The sequence below is a fragment of the Macrotis lagotis genome, chromosome 1 (genome assembly GCF_037893015.1).
Source record: "Macrotis lagotis isolate mMagLag1 chromosome 1, bilby.v1.9.chrom.fasta, whole genome shotgun sequence".
Classification (NCBI taxonomy): domain Eukaryota; kingdom Metazoa; phylum Chordata; class Mammalia; order Peramelemorphia; family Peramelidae; genus Macrotis; species Macrotis lagotis.
In genome coordinates this window covers 442,167,985-442,188,972 of record NC_133658.1, presented here as the reverse complement: position 1 = coordinate 442,188,972, position 20,988 = coordinate 442,167,985, and the positions used below count along the sequence as shown (strand labels likewise).

General features: G+C 37.8%; 1 protein-coding gene across 5 annotated transcripts in view; it reads right to left on the bottom strand.

Annotated features, from left to right (window-relative positions):
* The window catches only part of FERMT2 (FERM domain containing kindlin 2), a 127,265-nt gene extending 107,110 nt beyond the window's left edge, over window positions 1-20,155 (bottom strand). Inside the window, exons 1-2 of one of the 5 annotated variants that reach the window (XM_074213332.1) lie at window positions 19,932-20,155; window positions 18,986-19,152 (exon numbers count right to left, since the gene is read on the bottom strand). In XM_074213332.1, the coding sequence (XP_074069433.1) occupies window positions 18,986-19,142 (157 nt within the window). In that variant the 5' untranslated portion in view covers window positions 19,143-19,152; window positions 19,932-20,155. Of the gene's footprint in view, window positions 1-18,985; window positions 19,153-19,691; window positions 19,784-19,931 lie in introns of those variants that run through there. The other 4 variants (XM_074213333.1, XM_074213334.1, XM_074213335.1 and 1 more) reach the window with 4 other exon arrangements.
* Window positions 20,156-20,988: the final 833 nt, after the last annotated feature.

The window sequence follows — 20,988 nt, the reverse complement described above, 5'->3', positions numbered from 1 at the left end:
AATAGTAACTAAATTCAATTGCAGCAACAAAAGATAAAAAATATAAAGGAACTAATTGGAAAAAATGGAAAAGAAGGTGGTCTACCTGTATCAGTCATCAAAACTGGAAAATAGTATGGCAAAAACTAGGCACAGACCTATATCAAAAGAAGGTTGAAACAGGTGCATGATTTAGACATCAAGGGTGATATCATAGATCAATTATGAGTAGAAATACTTTGTTTGTAAGATCTATGGAGAGGGGAGAAGTTTATAAATAAGAGATAGAAAACATAAATTGTGAAATGGATTATTTCAACTACATTAAATTAAAAAGATTTTGCACAAATAAAACTAAAGTAGCCAGGATGAGAAGGAATGTAGAAAGCTGGGAAACAATCCTTCTAATAAAGGATTCATTTCTGAGTGGGATATTCCCTCTTAAGAGTTAATATTCCTAGTGAAGTCCTCTCAGGGTTAAAAATCATTAAGACAAAGACAGATATTACTCTTAGACTATTCTTAGAAGAAAGAGGGAGAGAGACCTTGCATTCCAAGCCAGGCAGCCTCCTGATTCTGTTAGGGGGGAAATAGCAGACTATTTCCAGAGAGACCTTGCATTTTTAGTTAGTCACCTATTTGATGATAAAACTATCTTAATTGGGAGAACATGAGAAAAACCTTGCATTCCTATGAAGCTCACAAGACTCCTCTTGTTTGGGGCAGCTAGGTCACAGAGATTTTCAGTAGATATAGGGACTCAAAATCAGGTTCTCTGACTCAAATTCATTTAAGAAATTAAAAATATTATGGGGGCAGCTAGGTGGCACAGTGGATAGAGCACCGGCCCTGGAGTCAGGAGTACCTGAGTTCAAATCCGACCTCAGACACTTAATAATTACCTAGCTGTGTGGCCTTGGGAAAGCCATTTAACTCCATTTGCCTCACAAAATTCTTCAAAAACAAAACAAAATAAAACAAAGCAATGACTCCTCTAATTTGATGATAAGTAGACTGTTACTTCAATAAGATAGTTATAATCCTAAAGGTTATTCTCACCATCTGGATACTGAGGTAATATTTTATGAAAACCTTCCATTCTTTTCTTTGTTGCTGGGGTAGATTTTCACAAGTAGAATTTAACTCTGAAGACTAACCAAAGAGTCAACAGAGAGGGAAGATAGGAAGGAGGAGGGGATCCCATTAGGCCATATAATCTTGCTTGACTGTCAATTCGGGGCAGTTCCTTGATCTTCACTACCTTTGTGAGACTTGGAGTGTGCCCTTTTCTTGAGGAAAGCTAAAATAAACTTTATTTTTTGTTCAGAGTCTCTGTGTTTTTTAAAATGGATTTTTATCCCATACATTTCTAAAATATATAAAGAATTAAATTAAATTTATAAGACTACAAGTCACTCTCCAATTGATAAATGATAAAAGGATATGATTTTCAGTTTTCTTTTTTTTTTTTTTTGCAAGGCAAACGGGGTTAAGTGGCTTGCCCAAGGCCACACAGCTAGGTAATTATTAAGTGTCTGAGACCGGATTTGAACCCAGGTACTCCTGACTCCAGGGACAGTGCTTTGGCCAGTGTTTTATCCACTGCGCCACCTAGCCGCCCCTAAAGAGCTACTAGAAATATTTATGCACATTTAGGATCTTTCATTCTTGGATCTTTCTTTCTTTCTTTTTTTTTTTGCAAGGCAATGGGGTTAAGTGGCTTGACCACACGGCTAGGTAATTATTAAGTGTCTGAGGTCGGATTTGAATTCAGGTACTCCTGACTCCAAGGCCAGTGCTCTATCCACTGCGCCACCTAACCGCCCCGATTTTCAGTTTTCAATGAAGAAATTAAAGCTGTTAGTAGTCATATGAAAAAAATGTTCCAAGTCATTATTAACTAGAGAAATGCAAATTAAAACAACTCTGAGGTACCACATCACACCTATCATATTAGTTGAGATGAAAAAAAAGGAAAATGTTCAATGTGGAAGCTGTGGGAAAACTAGGGCACTAATGCACTGATGGTGGAGTCTGTGAACTGATTCAACCATTCTGGACAGGAATTTGGAACTATGCCCAAAGGACAATAAAACTGATGATGAAATACCATTAGTAGGTTTATATCCCAAAGAGATTATAAAAAACAGGAAAAGTTCTACAGATACAACAGTTCTTTTTGTAGTGGCAAAGAATTAGAAACTGAAGGAATACCCATAAATTGAAGTGGTTGAACAAGTTATGGTATATGAATGTTATGGAATACTACTGTTCTGTAAGAAATAATGAGCTGCCAGACTTTAGAGAAGCAAAGACTTTCATGAACTGATGCTGAGTGAAGTGAGCAGAACACCCTAACAGCAACATGGGGGTGATGATCAAACTTAATGGACTTGCTCATTCCATCAGTGCAAAAATCAGGCACAATTTGGAGCTATCTGCAATGGAGAATACCATCTGTATCCAGAGAAAGAATTTGAACAAAGATCAAAGAGTATTACCTTTAATTTAAAAAAAAATCTTATTATGTAATTTTGCTATCTCTTATACTTTATTTTTCTTCCTTAAGGATATGATTTCTCTCTCATCACATTCAACTTAGATCAATGTATACAATGTATACCATGGAAACAATGTAAAGACTAACAGACTACTTTCTGTGGGGGGGGTAGGGTAGGGAAGCAAAATTATAGGAAAAATTGTAAAATTCAAAATAAATAAAATCTTTCTTTTATTAAACAAAAAAAAATTAATGATAAGTAGAATCCAGCTAAAAACTATCAACACGCAAAATCAGTAATGGAGATAAGATGGAAACTTTCCCAATCAAATCAGGAGTAAAACAAGGATACCATTATTATCACTATTATTCAGTATTGTTCTAGAAATGTTTGTTTTAGTAATAAGAGAAGAAAAAGAAATTGAAGTAATTTAATGGGTATTGAAGAAACAAAATTCTGACTCTGCAGGTGAGAATCCTGGAGAATCAACTCTAAAACTACATGAGATAATTAACTTTAACAAAACTGAAAGATATATAAAGTAAACCTACTATAAACCATTAGTATTTCTACATATTACCAACAAAGTCCAACAGCAAGAGATAGAAAGAGAAATTCCATTTAAAATAACTGTAGCCCATATTAACTATTTGGGACTCTGCCTGCCAAGATAAAACCAGGAATGATATGAACAAAAAGGTTTTCAAACAAATAAAATCAGATCTAAATAATTGGAAAAATAGCAATTGCTCATGGATAGATCACATTAATGTAATAAAAATGACAATTTGGGGGGCATCTAGGTGGCGTAGTGGATGGAGCACTGGCCCTGGAGTCAGGAGTACCTGAGTTCAAATCCGGTCTCAGACACTTAATAATTACCTAGCTGTGTGGCCTTGGGCAAGCCAGTTTACCCCATTGCCTTGTAAAAAAAAACTAACTAAAAAAATGACAATTTACTTATTCATTGCCATACAAAATTATGAAAAAATTATTTCATAGCACTAGAAAAAAATAACAAAAATTTATCTGGAAGAACAAAAGGTCAAGGATATCAAGGGAATTTATGGGGAAAAAATGCTTTAAAATGTATAACTATGCCAGATCTAAAAATTATATTACAAAGTAGCAATCACCAAAACTATTTGGCACTGCCTAAGAAATAGCATGGTAGACAGGGTAATAGATATACCCTTGTGGACAGGTTACATAAGATATAAAAGTATACTATTTGATAAACTCAAAGATACTAGTTTCTGGGATAAGAACTCATTGACAAAAACAATGAGAAAATTGGAAAATAGTGTGGCAGAAACTAGATGGTCAAAATGGGTACAGGATTTAGACATAAAGTATAATAACAATAAACCATTCAGGAAAGCAAATAGTGGCTAATTTTGATTACATTAAATGAAAAAGGTTTTGCACAAACAAAAACCAACCCAACCAAGATTTGAAGTAAAGTACTGAGAAATAACTTTTACAGTCAGTGTTTCTAATAAAGGCTCTATTTTTCAACTATATTGAGACCTGAGTCAAATTTATAAAAATACAAGTCATTCTTCCATTGGCAAATGGTCAAAGGATATGAATAGGAAGTTTTTAGATAAAGAGATTTAAACTACCTATAGTCATATTCAAAATCATTATTGATTAAAGAAATGCAAATTAAAAAAACTCTACCATCTCACACCCATGAGACAGATTGACTAATATGACAAAAAAGGAAAATGACAATTGTTGAAGATGTGGGAAATTTTTTTTTTAGGTTGTTTTTTTTTTTGCTAGGCAATGGGGTTAAGTGGCTTGCCCAAGGCCACACAGCTAGGTAATTATTAAGTGTCTGAGACCGGATTTGAACCCAGGTACTCCTGATTCCAGGGCCAGTGCCACCTAGCCACCCCACTAATGCATTGTTGATAGAGTTGTGATCCAATCATTCTGGAGAGAAATTTGGAACTATGTCCAAAGGGCAATCAAACTGTGCATACCTTTTGATCCAGCAGTATCACTATTAGATCTGTCTCCCAAAATAATAAAAAAAAAAGGGGGGAAAGGATGAAAATAATTTATAACTCTTTTTGTGGAAGCCAAAATTGGAAATTGAGGGAATTCCCATCAATGGCTGAGTAAGTTGGATATGAATGCAATGGATCACTATTATGCTATAAAAAATGTCTAACAGACAGATTTAACAAAACCTAGAAAGATGAACTGAAGCAAAGTGAAGTGAGCAGAACTAGGAGAACATTATACACAGAAACAGCAGCACTGTGCTTAAGATCTTTAGCTCTTAGCAATACAATGATCCAAGATAATTCAAAAAGACTCAGGATAGAAAATGCTATTCCTATCTAGAGAAACAAATGTAGTCTGGATGCAGTCAAAGCATATTATATTCACTTTTTTTGGAGTTTTTTCTCTTGTGTTTTTTGCCCTTTTGTTCTTGATTTTTCTTTCACAACATGACTAATGTGGAAATATGTTTAATGATTGCATTATAACCTTTATCAGACTGCTTGCTGTTTTTTGAGAGGGGGATAATTAAGTATGTCTTTTCCATTCTGTTTTTGTGTTGTTGCCCTTAGATTATTAGTATCCAAAGGATTAAGGATTATAATGATTTAAAAGAATGCAAAGCATTTAATGCATTATTTTAAAAGTAATAACAAGCATGAAAGTATTTCTTTTAAGAGAGTAATTTTATGGTCCAGATGACTTCATATGTATAATGGATATCATATTCTTTGCCCTATCAATGGGGAAGGGCTGGAGGGAGAGAGAAAGAATCTGGAAAAGAATTTTTTTTTTAAGTTTTTGCGAGACAAATAAGGTTAAGTGGCTTGCCCAAGGCCACACAGGTAGGTAATTAGTAAGTGTCTGAGGCTGGATTTGAATTCTGGTACTACTGACTCCAGGGCCGGTGCTCTACCCACTGTGCCACCTAGCCACCCCTGAAATTTTTTTTAAGAGTGAAATTTAAAAGTCATCTGCTATACTTTGAAATCTTCTGTGACTTTCTTATATTTAAAAATTAAATAATTTTAGATTTTAACTTGGCTCAACATAAATCTAATTATGCTTCACTATTCTACTTTTCCTACTTCCTATTTATGCTTCAAAATACCCATTTAGGAAAAAAAAAAAACAAAACCCATTTAGTGACAAAATTATTCAACAACAAGACATTAATAGATAAGTTTCCCTTCACTATTAATCCAGTATTATCTTTGTTTATTCTGGAGAATTCTTTGAGAGCAGAATTGTGCTTTTTTCCTTTATTTATATCCCTGATACTTTGATAAAGAGAAGGGAGTTAATAAATGCCTTTTGAGTTGACTTTCCTATAACATAAGCTGTAGCAATTTGAACTATAATACATTTCAACATCTGATCCCTATTATTTTACAACCTTAACAATATAATTATTACTTTATATCTAAAAAGTTAGTTTCTTATATGAAAAAAATTTGATTAATATTTGAAGGTTATATTTTATATACACTCATTTTAAAAATACTTTCCTATCAACCCTGAGAAACAGGAAATGGGGAAATTTGTATCCCTAGGGAGATATATTAGCAGGCTCCAAGAGATGAAGTTATTTATCTAAGGTTTAATAGCAAGTCTGAGATTTAAAATCCAAGATCCCTGTTTTGGGATAGAAGATATAGAAAAATTAGGCAAGAAGCAAAATCCCTACTCAAAGTTTTTTGCAAAACATGAAAGGATTTATTTCATCACCTTAAATGTCAGTTATCATCACTTTCTTGCTTCCCTGCCTCTTAACTACAACAATTAAAATTTTAGATTTTATTTCAAATGAAAAACAATTAAATCTTCATCACTTTGAGATTACTCACATTTCTAAACCAATAATGATTAGTAATTTCAAAATGCTGTGTGGTGCTAGAAGATATATGAATCCTGATTACAATTTCAGAAATATCAAGACACATTATGTTGACATATGAATGAAAGACATCTTGTTAAGAGGAAAGTTAAGGTAACAAATATGTCTACCAAATCAAATTTACAAAAAAAAAACAAACCCCAAAGAGCAACAACAAGAAATACAGTAGTATCTTGTGTTCTCCATACCTCTATATATAATTGCAAAGATAAGATCTGCTATTATTTTCATAAAGCTTGCCTCTGCATTTCAAACCTTAAAAAGCTACTCTCCCATGTATGGGTAAATTAATCTTATAAAGAATTTTTCAGAGTTTGCTCTACTTAATCAAACAGGAAAAAGTAAAGGGATGAAAAATGTCACTTGTCTATATATCAGTGATATCAGACTCAAACAGACATGGGATCCACTAACCTGTGCATAAGAATTCCTGAATTAGAAAAATCATATATCAAGATTACCTATATTCTAGTGTATTTTTATTTATTTTTGTCTCATGTTTCCCAATTATTTCCCCAATCATATTGGGGTGGTTGTAGAATGATATGCTCACATAATGGGTAGAACTGTGAAAAGGCATAATCATTTTGGAAAGCAATATGGAATTTTGAAAATAAAGTGATTAAGATGTCTATGGTCTCTGAATTAGACTCCATTACTTCACTTATATACCAAGGAAACTAAAAAAGGTATACTCTAAAATATTTGTGGTATCACAACTTGTGATAGCTAAGAATTAGAAACAAAGTAGATGCTCATCAACTGGGGAATAGCTAATATAAATTGTGGTATGTGAATGCAATTTAATACTACTGTGCTGTAAGAAATGAAGAATTGATTGAATTATATATATGATTAATATAAAAAAGCACAGAAAGATCTATATAATGTAAAGGAGAAAAACAGAATAATTACAACAACATAAATATAAAGAACGGTTAGACACCAAGAAAAAGTAAATGCAACAAAACCTTAAAAGATAAAGCAGGGCTCTATAATGAAGAGAAAAGAGGACATCCCCAACCCACACTACATACTTTCAGATTTTTTTTCCAATCTGAACAGTTATACAAACCATTAATTTTTCCTTTCTAGAAAAATATTACATGTTACTTGTTATATCCAACATCACACAGGCAATTAAGTGTCTGAAGTCGCATTTGAACTCAGGTCCTCCTGACTCCAGGACTGGTGCTCTATACATTGTGCCCCAAATTATTTCTGCCCCAATAGATTTCTTTAAAAAAGAAAAATTCTTAAAAGTATTTTCATGGTACTTTTGAGAATGGAAGCTCATTGTGGCACATGTACAAAATTACAAGGCCCACAGACAAATCACTTTTTTTTTTAGGTTTTTGTAAGGCAAATGGGGTTAAGTGGCTTGCCCAAGGCCACACAGCTAGGTAATTATTAAGTGTCTGAGGCCGGATTTGAACCCAGGTACTCCTGACTCCAAGGCCGGTGCTTTATCCACTACGCCACCTAGCCGCCCCGACAAATCACTTTTAACCCTTATATTTTGTCAGCATACTATCTTAATATGATAGGCAACACACAAATCAAAAAGTGACCAAAAAAACTCCAAGTCATTCCATGGAGATGCATCAAGTAAACAGAATCTAATTAAGAAGTTATTAAACCATAGCTAGATATGATGAAGTGGAGGAAGAAAGATAGGAGAAAATGATGCTCTCCAGAACATCCGTTTTCCTGCCTCCTTATTTGAATCATGGTACATAAAGAGAAAAATTTCATAAGATGCTAAATAACTAAGTCTTTAGAAAAAAGATCAAATGAAATAGGGAACACAAATGCACTAAGGACAGGGATTATTTTGGTTTTGTCTTAGTATCCCCACACATCTTATACTACCTTATTTACTATTCCAGTTCTCTTATGGCCTTACTCTCCTCCACATGATCTATGATCCAGGGACACTGAATTTCTTACTGTCAATATAAAAAATTTCGACTCCACACGCTTTCACTAACAACCTCTCATACATGGAAATCTCTCCCTCTCATTGTGTTCACCTCTTGGCTTGTCTTTCTTCAAATCCCAGGTAAAGTTCTAACTTTTGGAAGACTTTCTTGGTCCTCTTATTCTACTGTCTCTTAGATTATTTTAGAGTAGAGCCAAGAGCCAGAAAAAGGGGAGGGAGGGACTCTTCTGAGTTCTCCCAAATTCTTCTCAAAACAATTTTAAATAATGACTCAAAAAAATTTTCTGGAGCAGCAGCAGAAACCATGAATGAGATGAAAATTTTTTTCCATCTCAAGACAACTCAGAAGATCAGCAGGAAAAGTCTGGCACATTGTGGAGAGACTGGAGCATAATGCAGAATAGAATGTCCCAGCAAGGGGCAGCTAGGTAGCACAATGGATAGAACACTGGCTCTGCAGTCAGGAGTACCTGAGTTCAAATCCGGCCTCAGACACTTGATAATTACCTAGCTGTGAGGCCTTGGGCAAGCCATTTAACCCCATTGCCTTGCAAAAAAAAAAAAAAAAAAAGAAAGAAAAGAAAAGAAAAGAAAAGAAAAAGAAAGAATTCAAAATAAAAAAAGAGAATAAAAAAAAAGAATGCCCCAGCAAGACAGCAACAGGCCACATCTGGCAAGTCCTTGGGTCAACTGAATAGGCAGCAGAGCTTCCAGAGCTCTCAGCCTTCAGATGTAAGGGGACTGGACACTGGTCAGGAGACTAGAAAGTTCCCTTTATTGACACTGGTGCAGAGCTCTGTTGTATTTCCCATATGTAAATCCAGGTCTCAGTCATGCCATAGTCCCAGAGTAAGAAGAAGCACTAGAGTTTGAGGCCACAGGGGAGCAGGAACTTTGGTAACAGTCCCCCAGCATGGAGAAGCTCTATCAGAAGCAGGGACCCTGGTCACAAGATGAAAAGAGTACTTGCAGTCAGTCAAAGATCAGAGCACAGGAGAACAATAACCATATTTCTCCTTATATCATACCACTTTGAAATTGAAAATTTATAGACTCCCAGAAGTACACAAAAACACAGTAAAACCCTGAAGTTTATAACAGTGCCAATCTTGGGAGCAGAGACAAACTTTAACATAATGTTCAAAAATCAAAAAATAGGCTGGAAAATCAAAAATAAAAAAAAAAAGAACTAGCCTGTAGAAGATAATTATGACAGGGAAGATCAAAACAAACACAGAAGATAACAAAGTCAAAACTACTACATCTGAAGCCTCAAGAAATAAAAAAAATCTAAATTGATCTCAGGTCCAAAAAGAATTCCTGGAAGATGTCAAAAGAAACCTTAAAAATGAAATAATAAAGGCAGAGAGAGAAAAAAAGAAAAATTGGTCCCATAAAAAAAAATGGACAAAGTCACTAAAGAAAAAGGTATAAAATTTCATTGAAAACCAAGCATTACCTACCCAGCAAAACTGATTTTCCCTTCAGGGGAAATTTTTCAAAGCAATAGAAATATTCCTAATGAAAAGAATAGAGCTCAAAAGAAAATTCTGACTTTCAAATAAAAAGAATTAAGAGAAACATAAAAAATTTAAACAGGAAAGAGAAATTATAATGGATTCAATAAGGTAAAATAGTATACATTCCTACGTGGGAAAATGATTTTGGAAACTCCTAAGAATTTACTGATTATTAAAGCAGATGGACAGCAGGTATAGGTGTAAGCTGAATATGATGAGATAATTGCATTAAGTGGGAGCCCCCAGGCGTGAGTGCTGAGCCTAGGGAGGGAGGGGAGTGGAGAGAGACTGACAAGGTCTGTCCTCTGTCCCTGGAACAGGACTCTGGGGCTCTGACCATACTTAGATCCTGATTGCAGTCTAGGACCCCCATAGAACAGCAGGCCCCCCCCCCACCTCAGCCCCATAGCAGAGGGATGTGCTTGAGGTCATTTACAGACCAGGAAGAAAGACAGAGCCTCACACATGGAAATCCTTGTTTGGGGGGGGGGTGTCCCAATAATACTCAAAAGCTCAGGAAGTACCCCAAAATCTGCAGGCACAGGCTGGAGAAATGAGTAAGCAGAGAAAAAAAAGAGGAACACCATTGAGAAATACTTTGTCTATGATCCCAAGAAGGATCAAAATACTCAATCTGAAGATGAGAAAGTCTAAGCTCCTGCATCTAACGACTCCATGAAAAACAGAAATTGGGCTCGGGCTATGACAGAGATCAAAAAAGACTTTGAAAATCAAGTGAGAGAGACAGAAGAAAAATTGGGGAAAGAATTGAGAGAGATGCAGCAAAAACATGAAAAAGAAGTCAGCAAGGAGATCCAAAAAAAAAAAATGCTGAAGAAAATAGCATGTTAAAAACCAGCATAGGTCAAATGGATAAAACAGTTCAAAATGTTATTGAGGAGAAGAATGCTTTAAAAAGCAGAATTGGCCAGATAGAAAAGGAGAAAAGAAAGCTCTCTGAGGAAAACAAATCCTTCAGATGTAGAATGGAACTGAGGGAGGCTGCTGATTTTATGAGAAATCAAGACACAATAACTTCAAAACCAAAAGAATGAAAAATTAGAAGAAAATGTAAAACATGTCATTGAAAAAAACAACTGATACAGAAAACAGATTCAGGAAAGATAATTTATAAATTATTGGAATAACTTTAAGTCATGATCAGGAAAAGAGCCTTGACATCATTTTCAAAGAATTACTACAGGAAAATTGCCCTGATATCCTAGAAGCAGAGGGCAAAATAGAAATTGAGAGAATCCACCAATCTCTCCGAGAAAGGGATCCAAAAAAAACAAGCACCAGGAATATTATAGCCAAGTTCCAGAACTCCCAAGTCAAAAAGAAAATATTACAAGCAGCCAGAAGGACACAATTCAAATATTGTGGAGCTGCAGTCAGGATCACACAGGACTTAGCAGCAACTACATTAAAAGCTCATAGGGTTTGGAATATAATATTCCAGAAGGCAAAAGAGCTCAGAATGCAACCGAGAATCAACTACCCAGCAAAACTGAATGTCCTCTTCCAGGGAAAAATATGGACTTTCAATGAACCAGGGGAATTTCAAATGTTCCTGTTGGAATGGCCAGAGCTGAACAGAAAATTTGATCTTCAAATACAGGACTCAGGTGAAGCATAGAGAGTGGAGAAGGAGAAATATACGTATTCCTGCATAGAAAAGTGATACTGATAATACTCATATGAACCTTCTAATTTAATAGAACAGGTAGAAGGAGCTTTTATAGATGAAGCACAGGAGAGCTGAATTTGAAGATATAATATAGTATAAAAATGGAATCAATAGTTAAAAGAGAAATGTAATGGGAGAAAGAAAGAGGAGAGGTGGAATAGCCTAAGATATTTTTAATAATAAGATTTTTTATTACAATGAGCTATTGCAATAATATGAAAGGAGGGAAGGTAGGGGAATGAAGGAAGCTTCACTATCATCAGAGGTGGTTAGGAGAGGAAACAGCAAATATACTCAGTGGGGTATAGACATCTAGAGTAAGAAAGAGAGAAGGGGGACAGGGGCATGGGAGGGGATGAGAGTAATGGAGCAGAGGATGGACCATGGGGGGACAGTGGTCAGATATAACACTTTTCGGGGCAGCTAGGTGGCACAGTGGATAAAGCACTGGCCTTGGAGTCAGGAGTACCTGGGTTCAAATCTGGTCTCAGACACTTAATAATTACCTAGCTGTGTGGCCTTGAGCAAACCACTTAACCCCATTTGCCTTGCAAAAACCTTAAAAAAAAAGATATAACACTTTTCTTTTTTACCTGTTGCAAGGGGCTGGGATTGGATGGCCTGTCCAGGACCATAGGGCTGGGCAGATGCTGGGCTTAAGGGGTGGTATGTGGCTTGGGGCCTCTTGGCCCCAGGGCTAGGAATCTGTCTGCTGCACCACTTAGCTACCCTACAGCATATTTAAGAAGAGGGACAGAGTGAAAGGAGAGAGAAAATATAGTATATGGTAGTGGGGAGGTATGAATGGAGGGAGTTGCAATCAGCAATGGCAATGGTGGAAAAATATGAATGTAGCATTTGTAATGGACTTATCATAAAGAATGTGATCTACCTATGACAGAGCTGGAGGTGTTGGAATACAGACTGAAGCACATATTATTATTATTGTTGTTATTATTATTATTATTATTATTATTATTATTATTATTATTATTATTATTTGGGGGGGGAGTTGCAGGGTAAATGGGGCTGGGTGGCTTGCCTGGGGCCACACAGCTGGGTGACTGTTGGGTGTCTGAGGCCAGATTTGGACCCGGGTGCTCCTGGCTCCAGGACCAGTGCTCTGTCCAACACCTGGTCGTCCCTACTATTATTATTATAACTATTTTATTTTATTTGGGGTCTTTTTTTTTGTTTGTTTTTTGCAGGGCAATGGCGTTGGGGTGGCTTGCCCAGGGTCACACAGCTGGGTGATTGTTGGGTGTCTGGGGTCAGATTTGGGCTTGGGTGCTCCTGGCTCCAGGGCCAGTGCTCCGTCCACTGAATCACCTGGCTGCACCTATTATTATTATTTTTTTATTTTAATTTTTTTCTTTTTCCTTTACTTTATCCGCTCATGCAGGTCTATTTTTTTGGGGGGAGGGGTATTATGTTTACTCTTAAACAAGAATATTTTAGTAATGTTTAAAAAAACATCATCTGTACAAAAATAAGATTAAATAAAAAAAGAGTTTGGTCTTTCTATTCATAAGAGAAAAAGAATGTGTATGATCTAGTTCACTATATTCAGCTATACACAAAATCTAAAAAATATTTAAATCTTGGAAAGGCATTCCAAATGGACAATTGAATACATAAATGGTCTTCTTTGTTCACAACTTTGGAGATGTTTAACTCTTCCTTCTCTAATTCAGTCATGTTCCAACACCTGTCAACTACACTTCTGCATCACCACCTGTTAATTAATCAACAAAGATTTTTTAAAGCTCTTGCTTCATACTGGTACTGTGCAAAGCACTGGGGACACTAAGAACAGCAAAATATAAGCCCTTTCTTCATGAAGCTCATATTAGGGGCACTTAGGTGGTACAGTATATAGAATGCAGCAAGCCCAAGAGTTCAAATTCAGCCAAAGACATTTGATAGGTATACTAGCTGAGTGATCCTGGGCAAATCACTTATCTCCAATTGCTTAAAAAAAGGTCATATTATATTGGAAGAGACAACATGCAAATAACTCTACATATAAAAAGTAAAGGTAAGGTAACCTCAGAAGAAAAACACTAGCAGAAAAAAGTCTTTATGCATAAGGTAGGATCTGACTGAGTCTTAAAGAAGACTAGGAAAGCTAGAAGGAAAATGTGAGAAGGGAGAGCATTTGTAGTTTGGGGCATAGCCAGTTTAAAAAAAGGTAGAGTTGGGAGATGGAGTGTCATGTTTGAAGGTCAGTATGACTGGATCACAGACTATGTGGGAGAGAGTAAAGTATAAGAAAACTGAAAAGGTGGGAAGAGGTCATGCTGTGACAGACTCCAATGTCAAAAAGATTATTTTACATGTAATCCTGAATGTAATAAGAAAATCACTGGAGTCTAACGAATAGGGACCTAGAGAGTTATTGTGACAATCAAACCTGAGATTGAAGAACAACTTTATGGCAGCTGAGTGGAAGGAGATGGAGAGACTTAAGAAGGGACAGCAAGAAGGTTATTGCCACAACACAAGTACAGGCCATCTTTCTGACTACCCACTTTAATTATTTCAAGTCATCCTTCTTCCACTCACAATCTGGTTGCCTTTCCATTTTTCCAAACTTTTTTTGTATGACTTAGCATGTGACACTTGTGTCCCCAAAGTGCTGGAATGTGTCCCCAAACACAACACATACACATACACTCAGAATGCCTCCACACATTTCGCCAAACTATTCCCAATACCTGTGATGCCTTCTCTTCCCTTCTTAACCTGCTGAATTCCTCCTTATTCTTTAAAGAATATAAAGAAACATTCAAGTTCTACCCCTTCAGGTGCTTTCCCGATTCTGATCCCTCAGAGATTATGTCCTACCTATAACAACTACCTCAGTGTTCTATTATGTAATTGTAAAACAAAATGCTTTGCAAACTTTAAAATGTCCTAAGTCAGTTGTTATTATCATTTAAGCTTTTTATCTACTTTATACCCAATATTCTATATATTATCAACCTAAGAGTAGCTATCTTAGTTCATTTTATGAAACAAATATAATTCCTCATTATCTTTTAATATCTTAATAGATTTTTTCAACTACATGTAGAAATATTCATTTTTGTAAAATTTTCTCCCTCCCTCCCTTCCATAACCCCTTATTAATAAGCGATCTGTTATAAGTTACACATGTACAATCAATGTATAATTCCTCTTAAAACTGATTCTTCTAACAAAGGCCACTTATTAAAAGGACAAGTATCCCTGATGCAAATATTTATTTCCTTTAAGTGTCAAGAAGTTATGGTTTTTATATTCATTGATATGATATGTACATATATAATGAATTTAATTATAATAATAATAATAATAAAAATTTAGTTTCGAGAGACCCTTTTCACAGGCAGACTCTGGATCTGGGAAATAGTGAAAAGAAAGTAATTTTTACAATCTTTATTACAAGTCCTGTATTCTTTTACCTCAATTAAGTGAAGTAAAAGCAGTATGAACTGTACTGTACTAAACAATAAGAATGTACCCTGAAAACTATATAATCAATTTAGCTTTTCCACAGGACTCCTTTAATGATCACAAGTAATGTAATCATTGTATTGTCCTGCGTGGTGGTGAGCTTGTCCTGGGAAAAAAAAATTGCAAGCCCCTAAAAATGCTTGTATATATTCTCTGCACAACTTCAGCAAGGCAGAGCTTCAAAGAGGGAGTAATTCCATGATTTGTAAATCAACTACTTGCAAAGCAAGAAATTTATATACTGCTACTTGGTTACTGACATTGTCTCTGGTCTACCCTTTTAGGATCAGATTAGAAAGACTGCTCAGTAAAAAATTCAGTTAACAAAAATAGAGAAAATAAGGTTTCACAACACATGAACTTGGCATAGAGAAGTCTCAAATTTGCTCATCTTATACTTCTTTTGAGCTACTGCTATTCTGCTTTGTTCATAGAGCACAGTACCTTCTTTGTTGTGGGAATAATACCATGTTGAGTGGTCTTGCCCTAATGATTACAGTTACAATTTTAATCACCAATAATCTGATCAGTTAAGAAATAGATAAATGTTAGGTTAAGAAATAAATAGGTCTTGGGGCAGCTAGGTGGCATAGTGGATAAAGCACCGGCCCTGGAGTCAGGAGTACCTGGATTCAAATCCAGTCTCAGACACTTAATAATTACCTAGCTGTGTGGCCTTGGGCATGCCACTTAACCCCGTTTGCCTTGCAAAAAAAAAAAACACCTAAAAAAAAGAGAAAGAAATAGGTCTTAAATGTTAGAAAATATCAGGTGAATAGTTTTTCACAGAACTTAAACAAAACAAATTTGCTAATGGTCAATCACATTCTCAGAACTCACTAGAACTCTTATAGAAGAGCTTATCTTGTAAAAAAGTTCTTGAGGAGCAGCCAGGTGGCACAGTGGATAGAGCACAGGTCCTGGACTCAGGAGTACCTGAGTTCAAATCCGGCCTCAGACACTTAATAATTACCTAGCTGTGTGGCCTTGGGCAAGCCACTTAACCCCATTTGCCTTGCAAAAAACCTAAAAAAAAAAAAAACCAAACAGTTCTTGCTATTTTTCAACTTTCCCTGTCTTTTCCTGCCCTCTCTCATCTATGCCTTCATTTAAGTTATAGCATAATGTTTACCCTTGATTTTCTTTTTTTTTTTTTTAAGGTTTTTGCAAGGCATTGGGGTTAAGTGGCTTGCCCAAGGCCACACAGCTAGGTAATTATTAAGTGTCTGAGACCGGATTTGAACCCAGGTACTCCTGACTCCAAGCTGGTGCTTTATCCACTACGCCACCTAGCCGCCCCTACCCTTCATTTTTGAAGAAGACCACATCAGGGAGATGATGCCCTACAAGCACATGAATCTGAGTGAGGGAGGGGCTGTGCTAAGATACCATCCTCACTTTCTCCCCCAGAGTCATTTGAGTCCAGTGGCTAGATATGAATCAGGACAACTGGAGATGGTCCTGGATGTGAGGTAATCAGCGTTAAGTGACATATGGCGAGTAAGAGGAGATTATCTAAGGCCAGATTCAAACTCCTGTCCTCCAGACTCCAAAGACAGTGCTCTATCTACTGCGCCATCTAGCTGCCCCAAGTTATGTCATATTTGTGGAATGGACTCCTCTCCTAATTCTGACTAATGTCATTCAAGGACAAGCCTCAGTGCTACATCTTCTATGAAGCCTACCCTAGATAATACCAACTAGAAGTGATCTCTCTTTCCTAAAAACTTTTAAACACTTTATTTGGATTTCTCTCTACCACATGTTAGAAAGAAAGTATTATATTTATTTTTGCCCACGCTTCAACTTCCTTCCCAGATCATAGACTAGGGATTGTGTCTTGTTTCAGTCAGGTGGTATAATGGATAGAGCACTGGCCTTGGAGCCAGGAGAACAGCAGTTCAAATCTAGCTTCACAACATTTACTAGCTGTGTGACGCTGGGCAAGTCTCACATCCAGGATCATCTTCAGTCCTCCTGATTCATATCCAAATGGCTCGGGAGAAGAAAGTGAAGCTGGTGACTTAGCCTAGCATCCCCTCACTCAAATCCAATTCATGTGCTTGTCGTGGCACCACCGAAGGACAAACATTAAATGCTTAGGGATACAGTGTTTTGGTAAGGCAGTTAACATTTGTTTAATTAAATTAAAATTCCTTGAATATAGTTAAATATATACCTATAGTTAAGATAGATTCTGTCCTATGCAGTATATTAAGTATTACCCATCCAGGTTTCAATGTGCTGATAATTTAGTAGACCCAACAATTCTACTTATCGTGACAAAATTATTTACTGTGACAAATACATTTAATAGGATAACATCACTAAATCTTCTATCACAACTACAAAATATTCTACAACACATACATACATGGGGGGAGGGGAAAAACATAAAACACAATCCTTTAAAACATTTTTCTTAACTAAAAAGTAACCTATTCAACATTCTTTCAGATGAACTTTCAAACTTAAAACAAACATTCTCTGACTATGGGTGCAAAGCAAAAGATTCTTGCATGTTATATAGTGAGGCTTTACTACTACTCTTTGATATGTCAATTTAGTCTGTGATGGCAAATTTAATATTTTAAGAAACTCTGCTTGATATAATTAAGATTCTTAGACATGTGTAAATAACATAAATATGCAAATATTAAGTATCCACTAGACATTTATTTGAATATAATACATTCCCAAGTAAACAATGTTACAAATTAAATATTATTTTAAATGAAATATTATTTGTAGTACTGTACTTATTTATTATGCATTAAATGAATTTTTGAGGGAATAAAAGGGTGAGTAGTTAAAAATCCAGTTATAATATTGTTTCTGTAGAGAAATGTCTCCCAAGTTTCAAATATCTGACTTATCATTTCCTCTCCAGAGTTAGTGGGAGGAAAGTGCATTATAAACCATCAAGTACTAGGGATAGATGAACTGCTGCCATTGTTTAACTTCAGGAACAAGACCTTTTCTTCGTAAGATGAGAGACTTCCCTATAGTGTATATTACACTAAAAATGACATAAATGCTAAATATCAGAATAGTGCATGAAAAGGTAGCATACCTTTTACACAGCTAATTGGCAAAGTTTATCTGTCACAGGGAAAAAGAGCAGTGAATAACGATTCATATAAACTCCTTTAATATGTCATTAGGCAAGTCAATATCTTAAGACTCTTAATAAGTTAAAACTAATTGTTATCTAAGTCCTCATCCAGCTCTAAATTTATTATTCTAGAGTAAATTCAGAGAGACTAATAGTTTACTGTAAGCATTCTCTGTATTCTATATTGGTCAAACAATTTTTCACTTCCCTTCTGTAAGCCAGATGGATGAAGCATTTTAAATACACTAAATTACTGTCTCTGAGAACCTTATACCGCTACCAGAGTTTCTTATTTTAGAATACAGTTTAATTATACTGAAATACTGATAGATTTCACATTAAGTCAAATTACACCAACATCCTGATACAAAAAAATAATTTAAAAAACAAGTCTTTCTTTTAACTTCCCCAATATTAAACATTTTAACTTTTACTTTTTAGCAAATACAAGATCTAGAATCAGTTATTCACTTAAGATTTCATAATGTTAATACTAACTAATCAGTGAAGAAGTAATTTGAATATCAAAGAACACGGATTTCATGCCATATGGAGTGAGGGAGATATAAACATTGTATTCACAAATAAAACCTTATATCAACATATTTGTACGACACAGCATATAAATTAAGATCTATACCCTTCAAAAAATATTTCACAGAGTGGTGAATTAAAATCGTTCTTCCCCGATTGTCCCTCACCCCACCCCAACCCGAGCGGGGCATTCCTGCTCCTCCATTCTTTTCAATACACAGGCTCAGAACATGGACACTTCCCTACTAATGGTCTTCAAACTCCTTATGGCCATTTTTGTAGGCACAACATACCAAGTTTTTCCACCAACTTGAGCATCACCCCGCCAATGTGGACTTCCCCTGTAACTCTGAGGGTCACGTCCCGGTTGAGGTCCGTCACATGAACACTGAGTTCCCACGTCCCGTCCGCGTAGCAGCCATCTGGCATCCTTATCCCGTCCAGAGCCATAGCTCCCTTCCTGTGAATGGAGAGGAAATGGCACTCGTAAGTTACTCTCCAGAAGAGAAAAGCCCTAAATGGTAAGGCAGAGGAAAATTGTCAAGAAAAGCAACATCAAAGGGGAAAAAGCACGCTAAGCGGTGCAAGCATCCTCTCTCTCCCCTCCGCTCTGTCTCCACGACCATGGGGAGCAGTGGGTCAGGGAATAGGAGCACCCCCAAAAACCCATCCTCGTGCTCGCCGGCCAGCTTTCGGGGAGACGGATCCGTAGCCCTCCTTCGTACCACGACCCAGCGGGGTATGACTTCACCGGCTGAAGCCCAGGGAGCGGGGCCCCTCCCTCTGACAGAAGCCCCTCGGGCTGGGTCCGCCGGGGCCCATCGGAGGTCCGCCCGCGCCGGGGCTGGGACCGCGCCGTCCACCTGTCCACCGTCCCCGGGACCCGGGAGACCCCGCCCGGGGCTGGAAAAGTCCCCATCCCCGTGCCCTGCCCCCTCGGTCCCGCCCTCCCCCCAGTTTCAAAAACATATAAAACTCCAAACCCAAAAAACTCCCTACCGACGCGCGGCCCGGCGGGGCCCTCTGCGGTCTGGGCTGGGCGCGGGGAGGCCCGGGCGTGGCCCGCCGCGGCTGGGCCGGAGCGGCGGCTGGGCCGGAGCGGCGGCTGGGCCGGAGCGGCGGCCGGTCCCGGGCGGCTCCCGGAGGGATCTCCCGGCCTGAGCCGCTAATGGAGTCCGGGAGCCCCAGGCCCGTCCTCCTCCGCGGCCAGCCCCCTCCCAGAGGCTCGGCTCCACCCACCTCTTTTCCTCCCCTTGGAAATCCGGCTACTGGTTGGGCCCTTTCTTCTCCAGGGAGGAATGAGCCGCGGCTTCTCCGTCAGCCCGGCCCGGGCATCGCCCCCAGCCCCGGCTCCGCGCTGCCCGGCGCAGGGAAGGGGCTCTCGGGCTGCGGCCGGGGTGGTCGGACTGGGAGCTCCGGGGGTGCGCTCTGGGGGAGATGGGAGGAACGAGGGACGAGAGGCAGAGGAAGGGGCGGGGGGGCTGCTTGCAGCCGCAATCACAGCCGGAGGAGCCGCTGCCCTTTTATGGAAATGAAGGACCCAGGCCTGGGAGGGAGGCCAACATCCGGGCTTTCGGCAGCTGGACCTTGAGGGGAGGGGCGTGGAGGTCTTCGCTCTAGGGGTGGGTAGGTGGGTGGTAAAGAAGAGGAGCCTTGACTAGTTTTTCTTTCCAAGTCAGTGGAAAGCATTTCTCAGATTCCTGCTTATTCCTGTATTTGTTCTTAGAAAAGTGGGTAGGTAGGGAAGGAGAGAGCTTATCTGTGAGAAAAACGCACGGAGAATTCCCAGGATAACATTTCTTCTTTGAGGAACAAAGTTCTCCCTTGTGCCATCCAGTTTCCCAGTCCCAGAACCTCACCAAACTTTGGTTTGCCGTGCCCTAGGCGGTGCCACGCCTACGACCGTACGAACCGCATTCCCAAATCCAGAAAATCAGAAGGAGGAGGAATAGTTTGTCCTTTTGGGTGGTGTTCACACGCTTTACACTGCATCTCTAGGACAAACGATCAAATGGAACAAATTGTAAATCCTAGTTGAAAAAGAAAAATTTCCCCTAGCCAGTTCCAAGTCCATTCTTCTGCAAAGGCATTTCTAATTAAAGAAAACTAGCACCTGATGAATGTCCTGAGTAACCAACAGTTCCACACCGAATTCGGAGAAATTTGCATTCCTCTTTAGCTCTCATTCAGAATCCTCAAACTGGGATATTCAAAAATAACTCTAACGTTAAACTTGATTACTGAAAGTATGCGTGAATACTTCCTCCAAAATGAATAGTACATCCCCTTTATAATC